Here is a 23528-nt window from a genome sequence, read left to right as displayed (position 1 = left end):
TCTCTCCCAGTTATAGTAACTGAAATGTAGATAATATAACTATATTATTCGGCATAGCTTTTGTTGGAATACAAAGTATAAACTATAAAGTATTACTCTAAATAAAAAGGAATTCAAAAGATAACTCACAATAATTTTATTCTTGCATGCACAAAGATTTCAAATTAAATGAGGTATTTATAATAGAAAATAATGAGTAATCTTCTACCCCATGAACTATACATATTAAGACTTCAAATTGTAAAACAAACTCACCCGACACCCGCTAACACAAAAATTATTGCCCACTAATAGAAAACAAATGATGGTGGGCCAACGAATTCCTTCAGGGTTCATTTAGGCGAGCACTCCAATTGGAGTGGTAAGAGTAGTGGTTGTGAGATTGAAATGGAAGTTGTCGGATCATAGGGGCAGTGGGAGTGCTTCTATGAATTATTACTTTGATTCTGCAATAGTACTGTGCAATGAAGGAAAAGGAACCCAATCTTGACTTAGGTTTATTTGAATATGTTGGAAAACAACATGTCTCTTCTATAAAGAGTCATGTCTTCTCAAATAGGTTCCTTAGATTGTATATATATATATATATATATATATATATATATATATATATATATATATATATATATATATATATATATATATATATATATATATATATATATATATATATATATATATATATATATATTCTTCTGTACATTATTGTTATCATCAATCAAAAATACATTTCTCAAGTATATTTGTTTACATGGTATCAGACTAGGTTCCTTTGTTTTTATACCCTAAAATAAAACTCCACTTTTTGCCGGTCTATACGCGACTGCCCATCTCGGTTCGACGCACTTCTGGCTGTTGTTTGAAAAAACTACCACAACAGCCTTACTCGGAACAACGTCGCGACCCGTCACCGAAATTTCCACCACCACCACCTGCCACCTCACGCGCCTCCATGCACCACCGCATTGCCCTTCGTAAAGGTATACGTTATTGTCGACACCCAATTTCCTCTTTTGTGTCTTATAATCATTTGTCAGTGTCATCTCGCACCTTTATATCTCGTTTCGATTCTGTGTCAGTTCCAAACACTTTGAGTCAGGCTATAGCCTCATGATGGGGGGAGACATGCAATGAGGGAGGAGATGACTGCTCTTGAGGACAATCAGACTTGGGATTTGGTACCCCTCCTGCAATTGGTTGCAAGTGGGTTTATGTTGTGAAAATGAACCCTGATGGGTCGGTGGCTAGACTTAAAGCTTGTCTAGTAGCAAAAGGGATATGCACAAGCGTATAGTGTCGATTATACAGAAACTTTCTCCCCTGTAGCTAAGTTAGCTTCAGTTCGTATCTTTATTTCCTTAGCTATTTCTAATCATTGGCCTTTAGATGTCAAAAATGCGTTTTTGCATGGTGATTGGTTGAGGAGGTTTACATGGAGCAACCCCCTGGGTTTGTTGCTCAGGGGGAGTCTGAAAAGGTGTGTGACTGGAGAAGCCGTTATATGGCTTAAAACAATCTCCAAGGGCTTGGTTTGGGAGGTTTAGTAGTGTGATTATTGAGTTTGGTATGCAAATGAGTGTGTGTGATCATACTGTCTTTTTATGTTGATGATAGTGATCACAGGTAGTGATGCAGGAGGGATTGAAGTGCTCAAATCTTTTCTCAAGGAAAAGTTTCACACGAAAGATTTGGGAGTGTTGAAGTATTTTCTGGGGATCGAAGCTGCTCGTTCACGGAAAGGAATATTTCTTTCCCAGATGAAGTATGTGCAAGATTTGCTTGATGATACTGGGTTGTTGGGATCAAAACCATGTGAAACACCTATGGATCAAGGTGTTAGACTTGTTACTGGTGAGGGGGAGGCCCTTGATTCTCTCGAGAGATATAGGAGGTTAGTGCGGAAATTGAACTATCTCACCATTACACGTCCGGATATTGCTTTTACGGTAAGTGTGGTGAGTCAATTCATGCAAGCACCTACGCTATCCCACTGGGAGGCTGTTAATAATAAAACTCTCTATATATTTCTTACTTCTCTATTTTAACTACACAACCACACTGCCATATATATACATGCTAGGCTACTGTTATCATGCCTCTTCATATCCCTATGACTCTTCATATCCCCATGACTCTTCATATACCTATGACTCTTCATATCTAACACTCCCCCTCAAGTTGGAGCGTAGAATCATGCCCAACTTGTTACATACATATTACATGAGCCATAGGACTTCACATCTAAAGTCATAACCTTCGAGACCAACACTCATGTCTGGAACCACTTGAACAATCTTCAAACCACGCTGTGCCAAATTAGTCCACAACTCAACTTGTTACACCAACAAAGCTTCCACGAAGCCAAAATCAGGCCAAACACCACAGCGCACCTGCCACTCACACCCCACACCGTTATCAACACTGCCTAACAGCACAGTGCTCCTGCCTCTCGCACCACAAACCAATATTAGCGCTGCCCAACATCAGTGTTTTCCTGTTTTCTGGTGCACACAAATTGGTTCATCCCGAACCAATTCTTCTTCAACCATCGGCCTCCCATAACTGCCGTGGCATATGCCAGGTCCGCATCCCTCCTGACATCCGTGCTGCCCATCACTGCAACACCCCGGACTGATACACATTGAACAAGCTACAATGACTCAACTCATACCAAAGTATGAGACTAATCCTATGACCCATAGCCCAAAGAACATATAAACTAAACTTAATAATAAGCCCACAAAATAAAGCAAACGAGGCAAATAACCTAAAAGCATACTGGCCAATTATTCTCTTATCAGCTTCATCCTTCATCCTCAACATTTCAACATCAACAACACCGTCACTTCACCATCCACAACCCCAGCCGCCGCCGGCCATCACCAACCACTGCCGGGAAGCCTCGCTGGCCACCTTTGCTCGTCGCCGCTATCTTTGCTGTTGGTCACCGCTGGTTGCCGCTGCTGGTGGTACTGCAGCATCGCCAACCACAGCTTCTGCTGCTGGAGCTGTTCTGCTGCGTCTAAAGTGAAAGAGAGAGAGACGAAGTCGTGAAAGTTGATGAAGACAAGCACCAATGACACCATGATGGAACGGGCTCATCAAGACGAGACGAGGGAGACAAATTTCTGCCAGAAAGGTTACCGGGAAAGGCCTCACGCGCCTCCACGCGCCGGCGCGTGGTCACCGGAGCTCCGGTCAGCGGCGGCGCGTGGAGGCTCTGTTGACTGCTCTGCTTCCTCCGGTGGCGTCGCCTCCTTGCGCCGACCAATGCCCACCGGGCTCTGATACCATGTTAATAATAAAACTCTCTATATATTTCTTACTTCTCTATTTTAACTACACAACCACATTGCCATATATATACATGCTAGGCTACTGTTATCATGCCTCTTCATATCCCTATGACTCTTCATATCCCCATGACTCTTCATATACCTATGACTCTTCATATACCTATGACTCTTCATATCTAACAGAGGCGACAGTTCGAATTGTTAAGTATCTCAAGAATGAGCCCGGGAAAGGTATTTTATATGCTGATCCTGGACATATTAGTGTTGAGGCATTTTCTGATGTTGACTGGGCAGGCTCGTTGAGTGACAGGAGGTCTACGACGAGGTATTGTGTGTTCGTAGGAGGTAATTTGGTTTCTTGGAGAAGCAAGAAACAAACTGTTGTGGCTTAGTCCAGTGTAGAATCCGAGTATAGGGTGATGGCTCATGTGGCATGTGAGATAACTTGGGTGCACAATATTTTGAAGGAGGTTGGTGTGGAGGTGGTGAAGCCCATACGTCTATGGTGTGATAATCAAGCGGCTATACACATTTCGAATAATCCGGTGTTTCATGAGCGGACTAAGCATATTGAGGCAGATTGTCATTTTATGCGTGAAAAGGTTCAACAAGGATTACTTTCTATGGCTCATGTTCGCAGTGGCAATCAACAAGGCCGGATTTTGGGCTATGCAAGCTGGGCTACAGCACAGGGTCCCAAATTTTAGAAGGCCCCATATTTTAGAGGCCCAATATTTAATTTTTACCTAGTTAGTTTAGAAATAAAAACTAAAATTTTCAATTAAACCTAAAAGGCTTTATGAAGGAATGGTAAGAATGTGTGTTTATTATATTTCAACTTGGAGGTCAGAGGTTTGAAACTTGGAGGTTAGAGTTTGTGCACACTATTATTATTATTATATTATTGTTGTTGTTGTTATAATTGTACTTTATTTCATAATGTCTTTTGGCTTTTTCTTTGCGCACAATAACATTTTACCACATTATCATTATTATTATTATTATTATTATTATTATTATTATTATTAGAAAAATAACGATATTGGTTTTAAAGATTGTTATTTTGGTAGGGACCCATTTATTTACTTGAACAGGGCCACAAAAATCTAAAAACCGACCCTGGCGATCAACTAGCTGATTTGTTTACTAAAGGGCTTAGCAGGGACAGAGTTGAATATATTTGTAACACGCTGGGCATGATCAATATCTATGCTCCAGCTTGAGGGATAGTGTTAGAATAATTTGGAGTTAGTTAGACTATTGGGGTTTGTTAGAGGTTCTAGTGCATTAGTTTGTGGCTATCTAGCCTTCCTTGTACCTATATATTGTACAGTCTCAGACTTCAGTAAATCATCAGAAATCAGTAAGTTAAACAGTAAGCTTCTCCCTCAAATATTAACATAAAGTATTTATTGGAGGGGTATATTTCTCTCACAAAAAACAGAATGTGCTAGATTTGGTTAAGGATATTGGATTGCTTGACTCAAAACATTATGAAACTCCTATACATCGGTGAAACAGAGCCATTTGAGGATCCAAAATGATACAAAAAACTGATCAGGAAGCTCAACTACCTCACTATCACTTGGCTGACATTGCTTTTCATGTGAGGTAAGTCAATTTATGGAGGCTCTTATGGTGGTTGCATGGGAAGCAGCAATTTGGATTGTCAAATTTGTAAAGAATACATCAGGAAAAGGGACCATGTATGCTAATCATGGACATAAAGGTGTTTAAGTGTTATTTATATAAATTGAGCCAGTTCACTAAGTGATAAAAGATCTATTATAGGATATTGTGTGTATGTGGACACTTAGCTCCAAAGTGCTGGGGTGAATTGTCATTTCATACGAGAAACGATTCAGTTGGAATTGATTTCTACATTATAAATACCAACTGGAGACTAACAGAAATAGGACTGACTATATTTGTAACAAGTTAGCATGACCAATATATATACGACATGAGAAGTGTTGAATGTATCCTAACTCCAGTAGAATTCAGTTATTGGCCAGTACCACCAATACCTTTATGAGTTTGTGTGTGTGTGCACGCGTAAGGTATTATAGATATATTTTGATACATCAATAAAGTTTTTTTGGTACCACAATTTATGTGGTGTACTTTCCTTTTTGGATATTTGAACTGTTTAATCCAACTTATATAACAGTACATCAATACAATTAAAAATAACAAGAAACAAAAGAAACAATTTAGATCCATTTAGTTCAATTTTCTATCTTTCTGATTACTTTTCCCACGGTTTTCTAAGTTTTCAGTTTCCATTAAAAAACAAAAAACTTATTCATCAGTTCATCAACATTTTTTTTTTTGGGTTCCTGGTTCCACCTTGCTGCACCTAGATCCTGGTTCCCCAGTTACAGACCCCACTTGGTTCCTACCTGGTTCCAAGTTCACTTAGTCCTTCCTGGACCTTTTTTCAACAAATTATTCCGACCCATGCATGGGATGAGAATCGATCCTGAGACCTTTCATTTGAAAATCCAACCCGGGTGCCATCAAACCACAAGGGAGATAGCAATTCATCAACATTTATTTTCCAAGAAAATACAAAGCTATTTGAAATCCAATTGTTTTTCATTTTAACATACAAATGTTAATGATAAATGACAATAATAGGTCAGGTTGGTGAAATCTAAATTTTATTTCGAATATTCAAAATTTTAAATGAAAATGAAGACAAGTTCTTACCATTCAAGAAGCGAATCCGAATGTCTTTCAAATTCATATGATGCAGGGTATCATCATTTCCAGATGAAGAATGAGGATGCACTCTTTCACCCTCTAAATCATTTAGGCATGTAATATATCTTTTAACAGTAGGCCAGTCAGCAGGTCCTAGTTCCTCATCATCTCCAAGATCACCAAATGCCTCCAAAGCTTTATTCAGCATCTCATACTTTGTGTAATTTAATATGCGCCTCTTTACCAATAAAACATAAAAAAGTACACGATAAATATATGACAACCATGATGCACTGCAGACAACTAAACTAATTAATGCATCCAAATGTTGTCTTTCTACAACATAAAATAGATATTATGGCATATCAAGTTCCATACGTAATCCAAAATGAATCGAAGTAAATTAAAAGTCAATAAACAACTTAAAATATTTTCCTAATACTTTTAATAAGAGGCAAAAATATAGCAATAAAGACCATTTAGCAATTTAGTTGTCACACATGTGAAATCAAAATGGAATGAAAATGTTTGTTGACACCAATAGCACCTAGGCATATTGTTGATATCTCTGACATTGTGTTGTCCGAGACTTGCTCTTGAGCACCATTAATCACATATATATTATATAGGTAAGTATTCCTTGGCCAATGCCCTTGCTAACCAAAGCATCTCTTGCCAAGGTACTCAGATGTTTTTCCATTCCCAAAAACCTTATAACACAGATGAATAGATGATCATCCACAAACTCAAGTAATAATAAAAATAACTGCAAACCTACCTTTGCTGTAGATAGCCTATCCATGCTTAAAATGCGTAAAATGAACTGTGTTGTTGATCCATTGATAATCAATGTCAAGAATACAATTCCACCAGTGAAGAAAACAAACTGCATGTTGAGTCTGTTTTAGTATAAGTAGCAAACTAGCAACCAGTAAACAGAATTAAGTGCAAGTAACATTTTCTCTATATAACTAATTTGGGGTTCAGGACATAGCTTGGTTTTAAGTTAAGTCCATCATGGATTACAACTTGGGTTTAATTCCATTGTGTGCATCCCCACTTGACGTACTGAAAAGAAAAAATCTAACTGATTTCATTTTCTATTAATTCATGATGAGTTTTGCTTTACATACCAGAATTCCTGTCTCTGGATTAATATAAGATGAGTCATCACTAGAACGCTGAAATAACACAAAGGACATAATATAAGAAAATAAGTAAACATAGAGAATCAGGTTATAATGTCAGATGAAAATATATAGCAAATAAATTATTTCTTATATGTAAATTGCCATATCAAAATTCCTAGACCTCTAGAGAAAGTAGAATCAAAAAAAAAAGAAAGACTGGTGGTAGATGCATATGGGACACCCATCATGGTGATACATAAGGCATAGTCATCTACTCATCTGTACAGCTGTACTCCCTTGTGGTCATGTTACTATTATTATAAATAGGGAAAAGTGTTAAATTGGCCCCTAAATCAAGTGGATAGTGCAATTGGGTCCCTTAAGTAAAAAAAGCTCCATTCAAGTCCCCTAAACCGGTAAAATTATTCAATTAAACCCAAATTGACTTGTTTATCACGTTAAATCTATGCGGTGTTGACACGTGTCCTTTTTATTTTATTTTTTAAAATAAATGTTTTTTATTTATTAAAAATTAAAAATATTATTTATTATAAAAAAACACCGGCTGTTTTTATTTATTTATTTATTTATTTATTTATAATAAATAATATTTTAATTTTTAATCAATAAAAAACAATTGTTTTAAAAAATAAAATAAAAATGACACGTGTCAATACCGCATAGATTTAACCTGATAAACAAGTTAATTTAGACTTAATTGAACAATTTTACCGGTTTAGGGGACTTGAATTGAGCTTTTTTTACTTAGGAGACCTAATTGCACTATCCACTTGACTTGGCCAATTTGACACTTTTCCCTTATAAATAGATGGTAGTTTATCATTCTTCTCCACCTAGGTATCACTTTGCCAGTTTTTCCAGCAGACAAGCTCCCAAAAGGAAATGTAAGACCTACTCTTCCACCTAGAGTTTTACTCTGTATAGCTGTCTCCTTCCAACAGAAAACTTCCACTTCCACCACTTCTTTTGTGTCTTTACTCAATTAATTTTCAACCTATCCAACCGACCAGCCTAAAAAAAAAAAAAAAGGCCTCCTCTTCTATTAAGTGATTTCTCCAGCTGTCAAGCAATATAATTTTTAAAAAGAAAAGGCATCAGAAGTTGCAGCTTGGTACTACAAATTATAGTATGACTTGCACTTTGTTAAATATGAAAGTATGGGCTCATAAATTGAACATGGGTTCTGTATAGGGTGCTATATGAAAAGTACTCTTCTTTCAGTATGCCGATGTAAAACTGTATTCCAATCTGTAGGAACCTTCATTATGTACAAACGTTCAGAGAGACAAGCACATCATTTTTCTACTGAATAGAATGCGATACTAAGTACTAGGGATGGATGAGTAATGTGTTCACCAAATTAGGCTAATTAACATTGAATCACATAATGCTTGTGCCCATACCACTGTTTCTTTGTTAGTGGCTATCATGCAACTCTCAAACTAAGACAACAAAGTCACACAGGTATCTCTGGCTTGGGAAAAATTACAACAGAAAGTGGCAATAACCAGATCAGCTAAAAAGAAAACTCTTTAGAGAAGCCATGTTATAAAAGTTAAATAAAAAGCAAAGTATGGATAAGATCAAACAAAGAGCATAGTTTGTAAGAAAGTTCAAAATAGAGACAAAACGCCTAACTTGCCTTGACAGAGAGTGAAAGAGATAACGCTACAGCCCCTCGTAGACCAGACCATACAAGAATAGTAGCTTCCTTCCAATCTAGACCATAGCCAAAGCACCGTAAAAGTGGAAATAATGCTCCAACAACAACAATACGGGATACTTGAACAAGAACATAGAGGAGAATGAGGTAACCCCATGAATATTCTGAAAAACATCTCAATCGAATCAGAAGAACATGAGAAAAGAATCATTATATGGATACGAAGATATTTTGGATAACACTAACTGCAAATAAATATACATTAGCATACGACATTAAGTGAAGAATAATCAAATACAATGCCATGCATCAAAAAGACATTAAACTGTAAACAGTATCCATTGATTTTTAGTGTTGTTTACTGAGAAAGAATGTGTATGTACTCAATGAAAAAGGTATACGCATGTCACTTGCATATATACATACAAGAGGGGTAATACTAGGATAAGTCATAAATGAACAACAGAAGAAGCTAATGGTTTCCGAAAAAGAATCTAATCAATTAAGCCACATTATAATATCATACTTAGGAATTTAATTTTAGCTGTAAAAAGCTATCCAAGATGAAATAATGACATAAGGGGGGGCTACATTATAGATTACCAAGATCATTGGAGATCTCTTAGTTCTACACCTGAAAACTACTGCTACTCTTGCACTAAAAGGGGTGTTAGAAATGAATAGTCATGGGAGATGGATAGGCATAGACATAAATAGACATAGGAGGTGAAGAGGCTGTAAAACTGCCCCCACTTGTGTATATATAGATCTATGTTGCAGCAGTGAAGCACACACAGAAAATAAGAGAAACACATTCTTTGAAATCCTTTCTTTCTAGCAACATGGTATCAAAGCCGGTGAGAGTGAGGTAGTGGGCTGTGCTCGGAACAGGGAGGCGACGCCGGAGCTCGAGCCGCGCCGCCATCGGAGACTCCACGCGCCACCACCGTGCAGCTGCTCCAACGCCACGCACCGGCGTGTGAGTGGTTTTCCGGCCACCTTCTTCGACGGCGACTACTCCAGGGGGGCTCGCCGTGAGGAGTAGGTTCTGCCCAGGTATGTTTTGTGGAGTTTTGGGTTGTTGATGTTCTGCACTTAGGGTTTGCAATTATCTCCTGGGTTGAACGTAAGAATGGCAGCCATGGCAGAAGAAAGTAACGGGAATATTACTGTTGTATCACAAGGAAATTATACTAACGAAGGGTATAATAGTCGAGGTGGAGGTGGTCATCATCGAGGATGTGGTGGAAGAGGTCGTGCAACCTTTGTCCAAATAGGTAATCATGTTGCATGTGTGTCTTCTTCGTCTACACAGTGGGTCATTGACTCCGGAGCTAGTGACCATATGACAGGTAATTCTAAGGTTTTCTCCACATATTCCCCATCTAACCCGAGGGCTATGGTTACTCTAGCAGATGGGTCATCTGTTCCAGTTTTGGGTAGAGGTAGTGCTGTTGCAACCTCATCATTACCCGTCATCTATATTATATCTTCCAAAGTTTCCCTTTAATTTGCTTTCTGTTAGCCAAATCACACGGTCTTTGAATTATTCTGTCACCTTTTTCCCGGGTTATTGTTTATTTCAGGATCTTTTGACGAAGAAGATTATTGGTAAGGGGAAGGAAGTCGGAGGACTATATGTATTGGAACAGTCCATATCTCTGTCTAAGGCCATGTTGAGTGATATCTCTCCTTTCCAACTACATTGTCGGTATGGTCACCCATCATTGTCAGTCCTAAAGAAACTCTTTCCTAGTTTAGAATCGCTATCTACTTTGCAGTGTGAGTCATGTGAGTTTGCTAAACATTGTCAGGTTTCCTATCCTCCTCGTGTCAATGAAAGAGTACGATCTATATTTGAACTTGTTCATTCCGATGTCTGGGGTCCTTGTCATGTCACAGGGAAGAATGGGTTTAGATATTTCGTAACATTTGTGGACGATTTCTCTAGATGTACATGGTTATATCTTATGAAATCTAGAGATGAGTTGTTTACAATTTTTTGTAATTTTTGTGCTGAGATCAAAACCCAGTTTAATACAACTATTAAGTGTGTGCGGAGTGACAATGCACAAGAGTATTTCTCTAAACCTTTGTCAATTATATGGGCCAACATGGGATAGTTCATCAGTCCTTGTGTGCCTATACCCCTCAGCAGAATGGAGTGGCAGAAAGAAAAAACCGTCATTTGTTAGAAGTAGCTCGGGCAATTTTGTTTCAAATGAAAGTGTCTAAGGTCTTTTGGTCTGATTCTGTTCATACTGCGTGTTTCCTAATCAATCGGATGCCTTCGTCAGTCCTTAAAGGTCAAATTCCTTATTCTTTGGTGTATCCGACTGAACCCCTTTTTCATCTCCCACCAAAAATATTTGGATGTACTTGTTTTGTCCAGGATATTCGTCCTCAACGCAGAAAACTTGATCCAAAATCACTTAAATGTATATTCCTGGGGTACTCGCATACTCAGAAGGGTTATAGATGTTATTCACCTGACTTGGGGCGGTATTTAGTGTCAGCTGATGTTACCTTCTTTGAAAACATGGTGTTCTCGAGGGATGTTGGGTCGTCTGGGTATGGGTCTACTCTAGATAATGAATTTCTTACATATACCATTACCATACCTGTCGAGTCTGTTTCTAGACCTTCCATTACACAGGTTTATACTCGGCGGTCGAGAAATGAAGTGGCACCGCTCGAACCACAAGTGAATACTTCTTCCTTACCAGAATCTTCGTCAAATGATCTGGATCTTCCCATTGCCCTTCGTAAAGGTAAACGCCGTTGTCAAAACCCTATTTCCTCTTTTGTGCCTTATGATCATTTGCCATTGTCATCTTGCACCTTCGTATCACGTTTAGATTCTGTGTCAGTTCCAAACACTTTGAGTCAAGCCATAGCTCATGATGGGTGGAGACAAGCAATGGAGGAAGAGATGGCTGCTCTTGAGGACAATCATACTCCCGGCCGGTAAGACTGCAGTTGATTGCAAGTGGGTTTATGTTGTGAAAATGAACCCTGATGGGTCTGTGGCTAGACTTAAAGCTCGTCTAGTGGCAAAGAGGTATACACAGACTTATGGTGCTGATTATATAGAAACTTTCTCCCCTGTAGCTAAGATAGCTTCAATTCGTATCTTTATTTCCTTAGTTGCGTCTAATCATTGGCCTCTATATTAGCTAGATGTCAAAAATGCCTTTATGCATGGTGATTTGGTTGAGGAAGTCTACATGGAGCAACCTCCTGGGTTTGTTGCTCAGGGAGAGTCTGGGAGAGTGTGTAAATTGAAGAAGTCTCTATATGGCCTGAAGCAATCTCCACGAGCTTGGTTTGGGAGGTTTAGTAGTGTGATTATTGGGTTTGGTATGCAGAGGAGTATGTGTGATCATACTGTCTTTTTCAAGCATACTAATGATGGGTGCATTCTCTTGGTTGTTTATGTTGATGATATAATAATCACAGGTAGTGATGCAGCAGGGATTGAAGCTCTTAAATCTTTCCTCAAAGAAAAGTTTCACACGAAAGATTTGGAAGTGTTGAAGTATTTTCTAGGGATTGAAGTTGCTCACTCTCGGAAAGGAATATTTCTTTCTCAAAGGAAATATGTGCTAGATTTGCTTGATGATACTGGGATGTTGGGATCAAAACCATGCGAGACCCCTATGGAACAGGGTGTTAGACTTGTGGCTGGTGAAGGGGAGGCCTTTGACTCTCCAGAGAGATATAGGAAGTTGGTGGGAAAGTTGAACTATCTCACCATTACGCGTCCGGATATTGCTTTTCCAGTTAGTGTGGTAAGTCAGTTCATGCAAGCACCTATGCGAACTCATTGGGAGGGAGCAGTTGGAATTGTAAAGTATCTCAAGAATGCGCCCGGTAAAGGCATTCTATATGCTGATCATGGACATATGAGAGTTGAGGCATTTTCAGATGCTGATTGGGCAGGTTCATTGAGCGACAGGAGGTCTACAACAGGGTATTGTGTGTTCATAGGAGGTAATTTGGTTTCTTGGAAAAGTAAGAAACAAACTGTTGTGGCTCGGTCCAGTGCAGAATCTGAGTATAGGGCGATGGCTCATGTGACGTGTGAGATAACTTGGGTACACAATGTATTGAAGGAGGTTGGTGTGGAAGTGATGAAACCCATACGTTTATGGTGTGATAATCAAGCAGCTATACACATTTCAAATAATCCAGTGTTCCATGAACGTACCAAGCATATTGAGGTAGATTGTCATTTTGTGCGTGAAAAAGTTTAACAAGCCTTAATTTCTATGGCTCATGTTCGTAGTGGCGATCAACTAGCTGATTTGTTCACCAAAGGGCTCAGCAGGGGCAGGGTTGAATATATTTGTAACAAGTTGGGCATGATTAATATCTATGCTCCAACTTGAGGGGGAGTGTTAGAAATGAATAGTCATGGGAGATGGATAGGCATAGACATAAATAGACATAGGAGGTGAAGAGACTGTAAAACTGCCCCCACTTGTGTATATATAGATCTATGTTGCAGCAGTGAAGAACACACAGAAAATAGGAGAAACACATTCTTTGAAATCCTTTCTTTCTAGCAACAAGGGGCACTAAGAAAAAGAAGCATAATAAAAGCAAAGGAGATCTGGCATTCATTTCATGCAAAAGAGATTAATTGTGGGAGCAAAACTAAAGCAATAGCATGTAAAGAAATAAATGCACACCCAAAGTAGGAAAGCCAAGAAAACTAACAAACTACAATTCACTGCAGTGATGCTAAAGAGCTAGTGATCACTAATGCTATCCAGGAAAACAAAACATTCTAGTAGCATACCATGAGTTTTGAAAAAGTTTTCACTTCTGAGAATGCCATCGGCTATGACTACCCCACTGTGAAAACAAATAAATGATCAAAATATGTGGTATAGTTAAGGCAATAAAATATCATTTAAACCCAAATAGTTGAAAAGACAACTTACAAAATGTAAAATAAACCTGCTGTGAAATGAGATAATTGAAACACTTTGGCAGGGGTGTATATATTAACAAGGATCCACCAAAGTAGTATTACTTTTAAGTATTCTCAGAGTGAACAGACGTACTTCTTTACTGATTCTTATTCCCTCTCTTCGGATATTTTACTTCTTTCATTGTAAGAGAGCCTCCATGTTCACTTAAGTTGCATACATGCTTGGGACCATGATTTTTAGGAAGTCTTATTTTATTATATCACATAGTTTAGATATTAATAAATTACTAAATAGTTATTTAGAAACTAATAAATAGTTATTTAGAAATTACTAAATAGTTATTTAACTTATTATTCTTAGTCTTCGAATTAATTTAGATAGTTTAATTATTTAAAAGTAAATTAAAAGATTTCAGCAGATTACTTAGCTTATTTAGCCATTCTATGAGTTGTATTTTACCCTATAAAAAGGGAGTAGTATTCAGAATAATGAAAAGGAGCAATTTATTCCCAAAAAGGGTCAAAGGGAGTTTTGGGTCTCAAGTAGTCAAGCAAACCCAGTGTTTTCTTCTTTTCCTTTTCAACTGTTACAGCTCGTTTGGTTCGCTGGAAAATATTTGAAGGGAAATGGAATTGAAATTCCATGGAAAATAAATTCCAAGAAAACAGATTCCATTGCTTGGTTGGTGGAAAAGAAATTACTGAGAATATGAATTCCATTGTTTGGTTGAGTTTGGAAGGGTAAGGAATAATGAGTATAATGACAAATATAACCCTACACAATAATAATAATAATAAGAGTAATTAATAAAGAATGGTGAGCGTAAAATTGTCATATTAGTTTTCCATGGAAAACAAAATACCTAGCATAAGCTAGGAATTTGTTTTCCTTGTTCTTAAGGAAAACTTTTTCCATTGGAAAAAGTTTTCCTTCCAACCAAACAACATAAAACATCATTTTCCTTCACTTTTAGGAAAACATTTTCCATGAAAAATGTTTTCCATCCAACCAAATACCCCCTTATTCTTTGTTCAATTTTCCTTATGTTTTCATGCCCGTGACAGGAGAACATAACAGATGTACACTAATTTCTAAAAGCATAAATATGACATAGTTGGGTCTATCTTAAAAGCCAACAATTCCCTAGCATACAAAAACTTTTCATTATCTGTGTCTCACAAAAATGTACAAGATATATCATACGAATGGAATCTGAAAATTGGTCAAAGCTGCAGTTGTTATGTGTTATTACAAACTTAGTTATAGGTTTCTTTGCCAAGACATCATCAAAGAAACAAATCCTGAAAATGAAATGAAATAGAAGTTTCAGGCAGACAAAGGGGCACACAAACCCACAAAGTACCACATCTTCTTAAATAATTGGCAAATTAAGGTTTTGCAAATTTTGTTATTTATCACATGCTAAAAACTCAATGGTCATGGGTTTTATTGGAGAGTGTTAGTTTCATAATTAGCACATGTTGAATATCAAGAGATTTCCTTACCTAACTCTCAAGCCATATAAAAACACTGGGCTAATATAATCTTTCCATAATGTCTTTACCAACCTAGTAATCAGGTAATCAATCTATCAATTCTCTTTCAACTCATCTCTTGCTTAATGAACAAATCTTCTGCCTTCCCAACGGTGGTTGTGATTTTCCACTCAAAGGGGGCTTCCAATTTGTTACTTAAAACAATATATAACTACAAAGAGGCAGGAAAGATAGGACAATTACTGAATCAAACAACATAGCAATAAATTAATGCATTAAATTTAACAAATAAACACGATTTTTTACTTTATTCAACAAAACATCAAATATACACAACATGCCTTAATGAATTCCATACAAGGAGAAAAAGGTTGGATATAGTTACACTTAAAGCCCGTTAAATTGCTAAAAATCCAGTAAAGTTCATAACTTTAGAGGAATATTACCAGTCATTGCAAGGGTATAGAAGAATGAAAGAAAGGAGGTGTCAGCCACACCTCAAGAGAAAGGGATTATGTAACGAAGACTATTTTAGGGTTACATAACATTCATGAGAAGATTACGAAACAGAAAATCCCACTAAAAATGAAGTTGACCCCTTAAGATGACCATTGATATATTAGCAACAGAGCCATATGGAACTCCTTATAACACTATACATCAAATCCCACATCCACTTTGATGTACCAAAGAATCTATAAATAAATAAATAATAAATAATAGTAATAATAATACAAAATTCAACATAACAGTGATGAAGCTAAGTAGTAAGTAGTATGTATGATGATAATAATCACAATAGAAATAAGAAAGAATGCCAATAAGTATTCTTACCTTAAGATAAAAATTAATGTGTTAGCAATATACGCAACCATTTCCCTGAAAGAAAAGCAAAATATTAATAAAAAATCGCTCTAAAGTTGATCAAGCAAATACTGTTCGAAAACTGATGGCTTATGGGCATAGCTTTATCATTATGCACTATAATATATTATTAGTATAACTGGCTATTTTATAGTCCAATAAAATCAACACCATGAAGTGAGGGGGCATGGCACCCCACACTTATTTTGTTGATTACAAAAACATAAGTGCAAGAAGCGGGGTACATAACAGCCTTGTCTCCTTAACTAAGATAGGTGAAAAGGCTCACCATGTGCAGCGCAAAAGAAAAGATAAATTAGGATGACTCCTACTTTACGTTATGACCCAAAAATTTTATAAAAGCAAAGATTAAAGTGACTAAGGTTGAGTTTCAGAATATGATATTAGGGGAAATTGATCCCATTGAGGCCCCATCCAATTACTTCAATTTTCTAAAGTGCTCTCAATGATTGAGAACACTAGCACTTTAGGACTTCAACAAACTAAAGGAAGACTTTGTTTGATCACTTGCTGCATTCCTGGAGGCATGGTCTATAGTTTTGCATTTTTTGGTTCTAGATTCCCCATTAATTGCTTGATCCAAGTCTGCAACTTGGCAAAGACTTAATGGATCAGGTTGGGCATAAACTCTAGTTAATATGTGCCTGTAAAAGGATTCGTTGAATAATAGGAAACTCTAGTGAGTCTAGACCTTCCTAGTAAAAGTAGGCTTGGTTTGTAATACACACCCCAAGAAATGGGTGGTTTACTCATGCAGAAGGGGGATTCAACACAAGAATGGAAATCAAGAAATTTGGACAGCAAATCAAGCTAATCAGACAGTAAATGCACAGATCAGTGAAGAAGCTTAAATCATGGGATTTGACATTGTGAAAGAATGAAAGGTTTCATCTATTTCTCATTACTAGTGATGTACGGATTACAATAATTTATACAGAGAAAGCTATAACCTAATGGGCCCACTCCTAACAGGCCTAGGGTTTCAACACTCCCCCTCAAGCTGGAGAGTATAGATCATATGCTCCAAGCTTGTTACAAATATACCCAACTCAAGGAGCTCTAAGGGATTTTGTCAAGATATCAGCTAACTGATCTGCAGAATTGACAAAGCTGGTTTTGATGCACCCTGACACAATCTTCTCTTTGATGAAGTGGCAGTCAACCTCGATGTATTTAGTCCTCTCATGATAAACAGGATTTGATGCGATGCGTAGAGCTACTTGGTTGTCACATATCAATGTCATTTGAGCAACATTGCCACATTGCAACTCTTGTAGTAGTTTTAAGCCACATAAACTCACACGTGGCAAGGATATTCCGCTTCAGCACTAGACCTAGCAACAACATCCTGCTTCTTACTTTTCCAAGATATGAGATTACCACCAATGAGAACACAATAACCTGAAGTAGAGCGTATGTCAAAAGGGCAACCAGCCCAATCTGCATCACAATACCCAACAACTTGTGAATGTTCTCTATCTTCATATAATAAACCTTGTCTTGGTGCTCTCTTGATATACCTTAGAACACAAACAGTAGCATCCCAATGAGAATCACAAGGATTCCCAAGAAACTGACTCAACACACTAACTGCAAAAGAGATATCCAGTCGTGTGATCGTGAGATAATTCAACTTTCCAATTAATCTCCTATATCGTTCTCGGTCAGGCAATGGCTCCCCCTGTCCTGGTAGGAGTTTAACATTCGGATCCATTGGATTATCCACCGGTCTACAATCCAACATTCCAGTTTCTTCTAAAATATCCAAGGCATACTTCCTTTGAGAAATAACAACACCACTACTAGATTGAGCCACTTCAATTCCGAGAAAGTATTTCAGCTTGCCCAAATCCTTGGTCTGGAACCGACTGAAGAGATACTCTTTCAACTGAGATATGCCCTCTTGATCACTCCTTGTAATAACAATGTCATCCACATATACTACAAGGTATATGCATTTCCCATTAGAATGACGATAGAAAACAGAATGATCAACTGCACTTCTGGTCATATCAAACTCACACACCACAGAACTAAATCTTCCAAACCAAGCCCGTGGAGATTGCTTCAAACCGTATAAAGAACGACGAAGTTTACATACCAGACTAGGCTCCCCCTGAGCAATGTGGATAGATTGGGCTGAATTAGATACATAAATTTCCAATGACTCCAAATTAAGCCCTATCATGCAATAGCTTCGCAACGACCCGACCAGCCACCCTCCTTTTCAACTTCTTCAAGGGCGTTTATTTTATAAGGGACGCATTTCAAGCCCATATAACTCATGAACCCCAAAAGCAAATTCATTATCACAAAACCTTATTGTTTTCTTGGTATATCATCTTAGCTTGAGAAAAACTTGAAATACCCATATATTCTACTACTTTTGATCGTCACAAATCTATAGAGTATTTTTGAAGTGTATGCAAATTGTTTACTTCTATTGTAAACCATGTGGATTGTGCATGAAGATTGAGAAATCCCAATACCCAAGAGTACCCATATGTTTGACCATTACAACAAAGGGTTTTTGTTTATCATGCTACTCTGATATAGTAGTGACCCTAACAAGAAAGACTTGGCGTTCACTCTGCTGTTTTGGAACAACTATTTCCTTATAAGAAAGTTCCCATTTCATTGTGCCATCATGATAGAGTAGTTTCCCTTAGAATTAAAGATTTATGTTCATTATAGATAGTTTGGCTCTTCACCATCATTTGAAGAAGGTCACAGATAGTGAAATATTGAAATCCCAAGGGGAGCAAGATTAAGCCTTTGGAGTTTTGATCTACTATAAACACAGATACACTTTCCTTTTCTTTCAAGTTCGGTATTGCAATCTTTATATTTTATATTATGCAATGCTTAGAATTGCATAAAATTGAAAATAGGAAGTAGCCACTTGGTTGAATTGGCAAAAGTCTTCCACTTAGAGAGACTTTCATGTGCTCATTTTCTGCTACTTTTGTAGTAAATATTGTGCATAAATTTCACACCATAGACTGAAGGTAGGAAATTTACCAAAAATGATGCAAACTTTGTTGGCCTTCACCCTTAAAAGCAGTTTTAGCAACAGCAGAGTAGAACCTGTTTTTCCATTCCATGTCATTGAGTGTTTTTTGATGTTTTAGGACTTGTATGATATATAAATCAACAATACTTACATTCCTAGTGTCATGACAGTCAACACACCAGAAATATCAGCCACTTCTTGTGCCTGTTACATAGGAGCTGCAATTAGCTTTATACAAGGCATTGTAACTTGGCTAGAAAGACGTAAAGAACTACAGAAATGATAAACTCTATGCTGATGTTCCCAGTAACCGAATAATATTTTGATTTCCTTTTAAGGCCAGCACAAAAATATTGTCTATTTTTCTCAAATGGTTGGTTCTTTCTTTCTCTCAATCTCTTGTATAACAAAAATTTAAAATAAAAAAAATACAGTTTCAGAAAATGTGTTCTGATTTTGCAGTAAAGAAGCCCCAGCATACATGTACTTCCTTAGTAAAGAGAACACCATATTATTATCAAGAGTTTATTCTATTTCTAATCCATCAACTATAGTGGCATTTTCACTTTTAGTCTTCAACTTTTATTTGTTCCGCTTTTAATCCTCAACTTTAAAAAACATTCCAATTTTAGTCCAATATTCCCTTAAATACAATAGGGTGAGGTTTTCACTATGTGAGGGAATATTGGGTATTTTGAACTAAAAGTGGAACATTTTAAAATCGAAAACTAAAAGTCAAACAAATCAAAGTCAAGGACCAATAGTGGAAATACTACAATAATTGAGAGACCAAAAGTGGAATAAACTCTTATTATCAGTAAGTTGTACTTCAATCATTTTGCTTCACATACACAATGGATACTAAATTGTTATGATTATTTTCTATCACGGATGAAGGAATGTCCCAAGACATCTATTCAAATGATAACAAATGCAAACTTGTTCAGACTAAAACCAAAATGAAGCATATGATATACAATATAATTCACAGAAATCAAATAAGGCAAATACATATGTAATATGAGATTATTTGATTTATTTCCCATCCAAAGATAAGCACACAAAGAAGTTTCTCAGAGTTCCCAAGATTGAAGAGTGGCATACAGTGAAATAAGCGACATAGCTCACAGCAAGTGTCAGTGTGATCTCTATCACTGTGTCATTGAAAATAAATCCCAGCCATAAAACAGATGCCACTCCAAAGGCAAGACCAATGGCCACTCTGAAATGAAGAATAGATATTATCAGACAAGAGTACTTATGAAAATACATAATTAGAGCCAGAAATACATACGCCCCAAGGGAGACTTGTAGCAAAAATCTGATTATAGATCCCCAGTTAAAGCTCCATCCAAGAACCATACGGAGAAACAGCTGATATACAACAATTGCCGTCCTGAAGGGGCAAAACTAATTAAACTCAAAGAAAAAGTCAGGGAAAAAAAAAAAGAATAAAAGATGAGAAAGGGAACAAATGATTCCTGAATGTTACAATGGCCAACCATTGGCTGAAAATAAAGAAAAATCTGGGTGCTGTCTTTGATAAGTTACTTCAGTTAAAATGCATAATGAAACAACAGGAATGAATTACCCATCGTTCATCAGGGATTCTCCTTCAATTATGGTACTTAATTTCTTGCTAGCTCCAAGTTCTTTCAGTAAGGCTACAACAGCAACAGGATCAGTAGCGCTGAGGAGTCCCCCAAGCAACAAATTTGTTTTCCAGCTCCAGTTATATGGGAAAGTAAGCTGCAATTTGTCTTTATTTCAAATACTTACCCAAAGATTTATTTATACGATCAGAAAAATAAGACTAAATAAACCTTTAGAGCACATCCGAGAAAAAAGGTTGAAATGACCACTCCAGGCCCAGCAAGTAGAATCATTTGTACTATACACCTCTGCACTAACATTAAAAAGAAACAAATAAATAAAGTTAACAAAGTAGTCAAATAGCATATGAAGCACCAATCAGTAAATTACATCTTTATTGACCCACAGAAAGGTAATAATCAGATTGCATAGCAATAGGTCAAAAAATTGTACTTTTCTATGTCATCCGAAGTTCAAGCATTTTATACATCCAATCTGGGCACCTCAACAATGCAAGAAAGAATGATTCTATAGCATAACAGACTTGATACAAGGTACAAGAGATTACTAGCTTATGGAGTAACAAATAACAGCAACAACAACAGGGAAAAAAAAAAAAAAAAAGAGTAACATTTAGATGGACCAAATGTACAATGTGCCGGAAACCAAATAACAATAACAACAACAATAAAGGTAAACAGGAGTAACATTTGGATGGACCAAATGCACAATGAGCTCAAAAAAAAAAAATATGATTATCCACAGGTCTTGGCATTTCTCGTCGAAGATAGTGTGGAAGGAAAAAATAGAAACAAATCAAACAATTCAATGAATAGGTTTCTAACCTTTATCTGGTGCATTTCCATTGAGAATGAACTCTCAAAAAGAAGTGCAGGAAGGAAAACAGCCAACAACAGGTCAGGATCAATATTTGCCCCTGTAGACAAGAAGCTATTGATAATTATGGGAAAAGAAGTGATACAGTGAAGCCAAAATAGTTCAACATTATGCCAGTAGATGACAAAAAGCAGAAAACTGACTTCAATTTGGGAAGAGAATAAATTGCACATTTGCACAAGCAGAAAATTGAATTCAACTGGTGCAGAGAATAAATTGCACTTACAGATTCGAATGCCATTTCCAAGCTTTCCCAACTGACTATGCTTTCCATAATCTGCACAATTGGTAATACTAAAGAGTTCAGCATTTAAGTAGAATATAATAGTTAATAGCAATTCAACCCGATCTTGAAAATATATACATACACACGCACGCACGCAGGACACACACACAGACACATGTATGTATGTATGTATATGTGTGTGCATCAAAATTATGTCCACAGATCAAGTAAAATGACTCAACTAATAATAGAAAAACTTGTTTCTACTCAAGGTTGGAAATACCCAGACAGAAAAAGAAATTCAGAAAATAAATATATAAACCCAAAAAAAAATAGTGACAGCAATCTATATTCCCAATTTCCTCTAACTGACAATCAACTACGTAACATCCAGTTGTGAACCCTGAAGCAGTGAAGCCCATATTTGAGGAACACTAGGAATTTAGGTGCCATTTAGGTCTAGGCATAAGCTATTTCCACAAAATAGTAGTTAAGCAGCCAAGATATACTATGATACTAATGACAAGAAAAAGAGATCTACTAATTTTCAATAGCCAATGTAGTCAAATGTATTGCTCTCAATCTGCCTAGCATTCTCTGCATAAAGCAATTTCCCCTCTCTAAATAAAATTTATGGATGACTTCTTGGCAACCTCAAACTCATTATTAGTTCATAATAAGAAGAAAAAGTAAACAGCAAAATTGTGTAGACCTACTCCAAATTGCTTTTATTTTTATTTTTATTTTTATTTTTTTCATTTTTCAAGATCAAATGTGCCTTTCTACAACTTCCAATGTTTACTCCACATGCAAACCATTGCATTATGAATTCATAACAAGTATAAAGTAAATAGCAAAAAAATCTCCATGTAAGTCCAAATACTTTGCTTTTTTTCTCTCGTTTCCGAAATCAATCTACAAGGTGATGCCTTTTGACAATTTCAAATTTTACTCCACGTATGACCAAATAATTATTAGTTCAAAACAAGTATGAAACCTATACAACTGAACAGCAAAAAAAAAAAAAAAAAATGACGATCCAACTCCAAATGCTTTGCTTTTCTTATTTTTTGAGACTCAATTTGTAAGGCTACGCCTTTTGACAACTTAAAGTTTCACTCCAATTACAAACAATTGATTACTAGCTCAAAAAAAAAACCACAAATCAAATGAGCAGAAGACGTCATCTAGTTCTTTTATTTATTAAAAAAAAAAAAAAAAAAAAAAAACAACCTACCCAAGGCTCCGAGGCCAATGCCCAGGATGAGCAAAGCGACGGTGTAGGGCACTCTGGTACCCCTCAGCACATGCCTGCAAGCGATTCCTAACACCAAGCTGATACCCACAAAGATCACCGCGTCCGTTGGATTGTATTCGGTAGCCGAGCTCCCCTCTTCCAGCACTCTGAACGGCGTCGTCACCAGCATGGAAGTCATGCTAGATTCCTCTTCCACTTCAGCAGCAGCTCAAGCTCAATATTCTACAGTTCAAGTCGTTGACTTGGGGATTCTATCAGTGAGAGTGTGAGACGCACGCAATCACGAATGGCTGTGGAACATGAAAAACTGGCTTCCATGAAACTTCACTATCAAACTATCAATATATCGCTGCTATGTTTGGACTGATTTGATGTTCAAATCGTGGGATGGTGACATTTTTTCT

The 23528-nt window shown here is 36.9% G+C and overlaps 2 protein-coding genes across 6 annotated transcripts in view; one reads left to right on the top strand and one right to left on the bottom strand.

Moving 5' to 3' along the window:
• LOC109166045 (sodium/hydrogen exchanger 7) overlaps positions 1-23528 on the bottom strand; it is a 38004-nt gene extending 14476 nt beyond the window's left edge. The window contains exons 1-15 of one of the 4 annotated variants that reach the window (XM_019314930.1): positions 23104-23528; positions 21867-21917; positions 21589-21680; positions 20974-21051; positions 20742-20899; positions 20445-20546; positions 20255-20372; positions 19302-19354; positions 19159-19224; positions 16087-16131; positions 13621-13676; positions 8796-8980; positions 7136-7183; positions 6781-6888; positions 6009-6240 (exon numbers count right to left, since the gene is read on the bottom strand). In XM_019314930.1, coding sequence (XP_019170475.1) covers positions 6009-6240; positions 6781-6888; positions 7136-7183; positions 8796-8980; positions 13621-13676; positions 16087-16131; positions 19159-19224; positions 19302-19354; positions 20255-20372; positions 20445-20546; positions 20742-20899; positions 20974-21051; positions 21589-21680; positions 21867-21917; positions 23104-23302 — 1591 coding nt within the window. In that variant the 5' untranslated portion in view covers positions 23303-23528. The remainder of the gene's footprint in view (positions 1-6008; positions 6241-6780; positions 6889-7135; positions 7184-8795; positions 8981-13620; positions 13677-16086; positions 16132-19158; positions 19225-19301; positions 19355-20254; positions 20373-20444; positions 20547-20741; positions 20900-20973; positions 21052-21588; positions 21681-21866; positions 21918-23103) is intronic. The other 3 variants (XM_019314931.1, XM_019314928.1, XM_019314929.1) reach the window with 3 other exon arrangements.
• LOC109166047 (uncharacterized mitochondrial protein AtMg00810-like) lies at positions 1558-13078 on the top strand. Of its 2 annotated transcripts, XM_019314933.1 has the most exons (2): positions 1558-1576; positions 12276-13078. In XM_019314933.1, exons 1-2 carry the CDS (start codon positions 1567-1569, stop codon positions 13070-13072), a joined length of 807 nt encoding a protein of 268 aa, XP_019170478.1. In that variant the 5' UTR covers positions 1558-1566; the 3' UTR covers positions 13073-13078. The 2 variants fall into 2 exon arrangements, with proteins under 2 accessions (XP_019170478.1, XP_019170477.1); XM_019314932.1 differs by lacking the exon at positions 1558-1576 and having other exon boundaries at positions 11982-13078.

The sequence above is a fragment of the Ipomoea nil genome, unplaced genomic scaffold (genome assembly GCF_001879475.1).
Source record: "Ipomoea nil cultivar Tokyo-kokei standard unplaced genomic scaffold, Asagao_1.1 scaffold3084, whole genome shotgun sequence".
NCBI lineage: Eukaryota > Viridiplantae > Streptophyta > Magnoliopsida > Solanales > Convolvulaceae > Ipomoea > Ipomoea nil.
Note: the sequence above shows the minus strand (reverse complement) of the source record. Positions and strands in the feature narration are given on the sequence as shown.

Coding starts and splice junctions, on each gene's coding strand:
- LOC109166047 (XM_019314932.1), top strand. CDS start 12,014: ATGCATGGTGATTTGGTTGAGGAAGTCTACATGGAGCAACCTCCTGGG.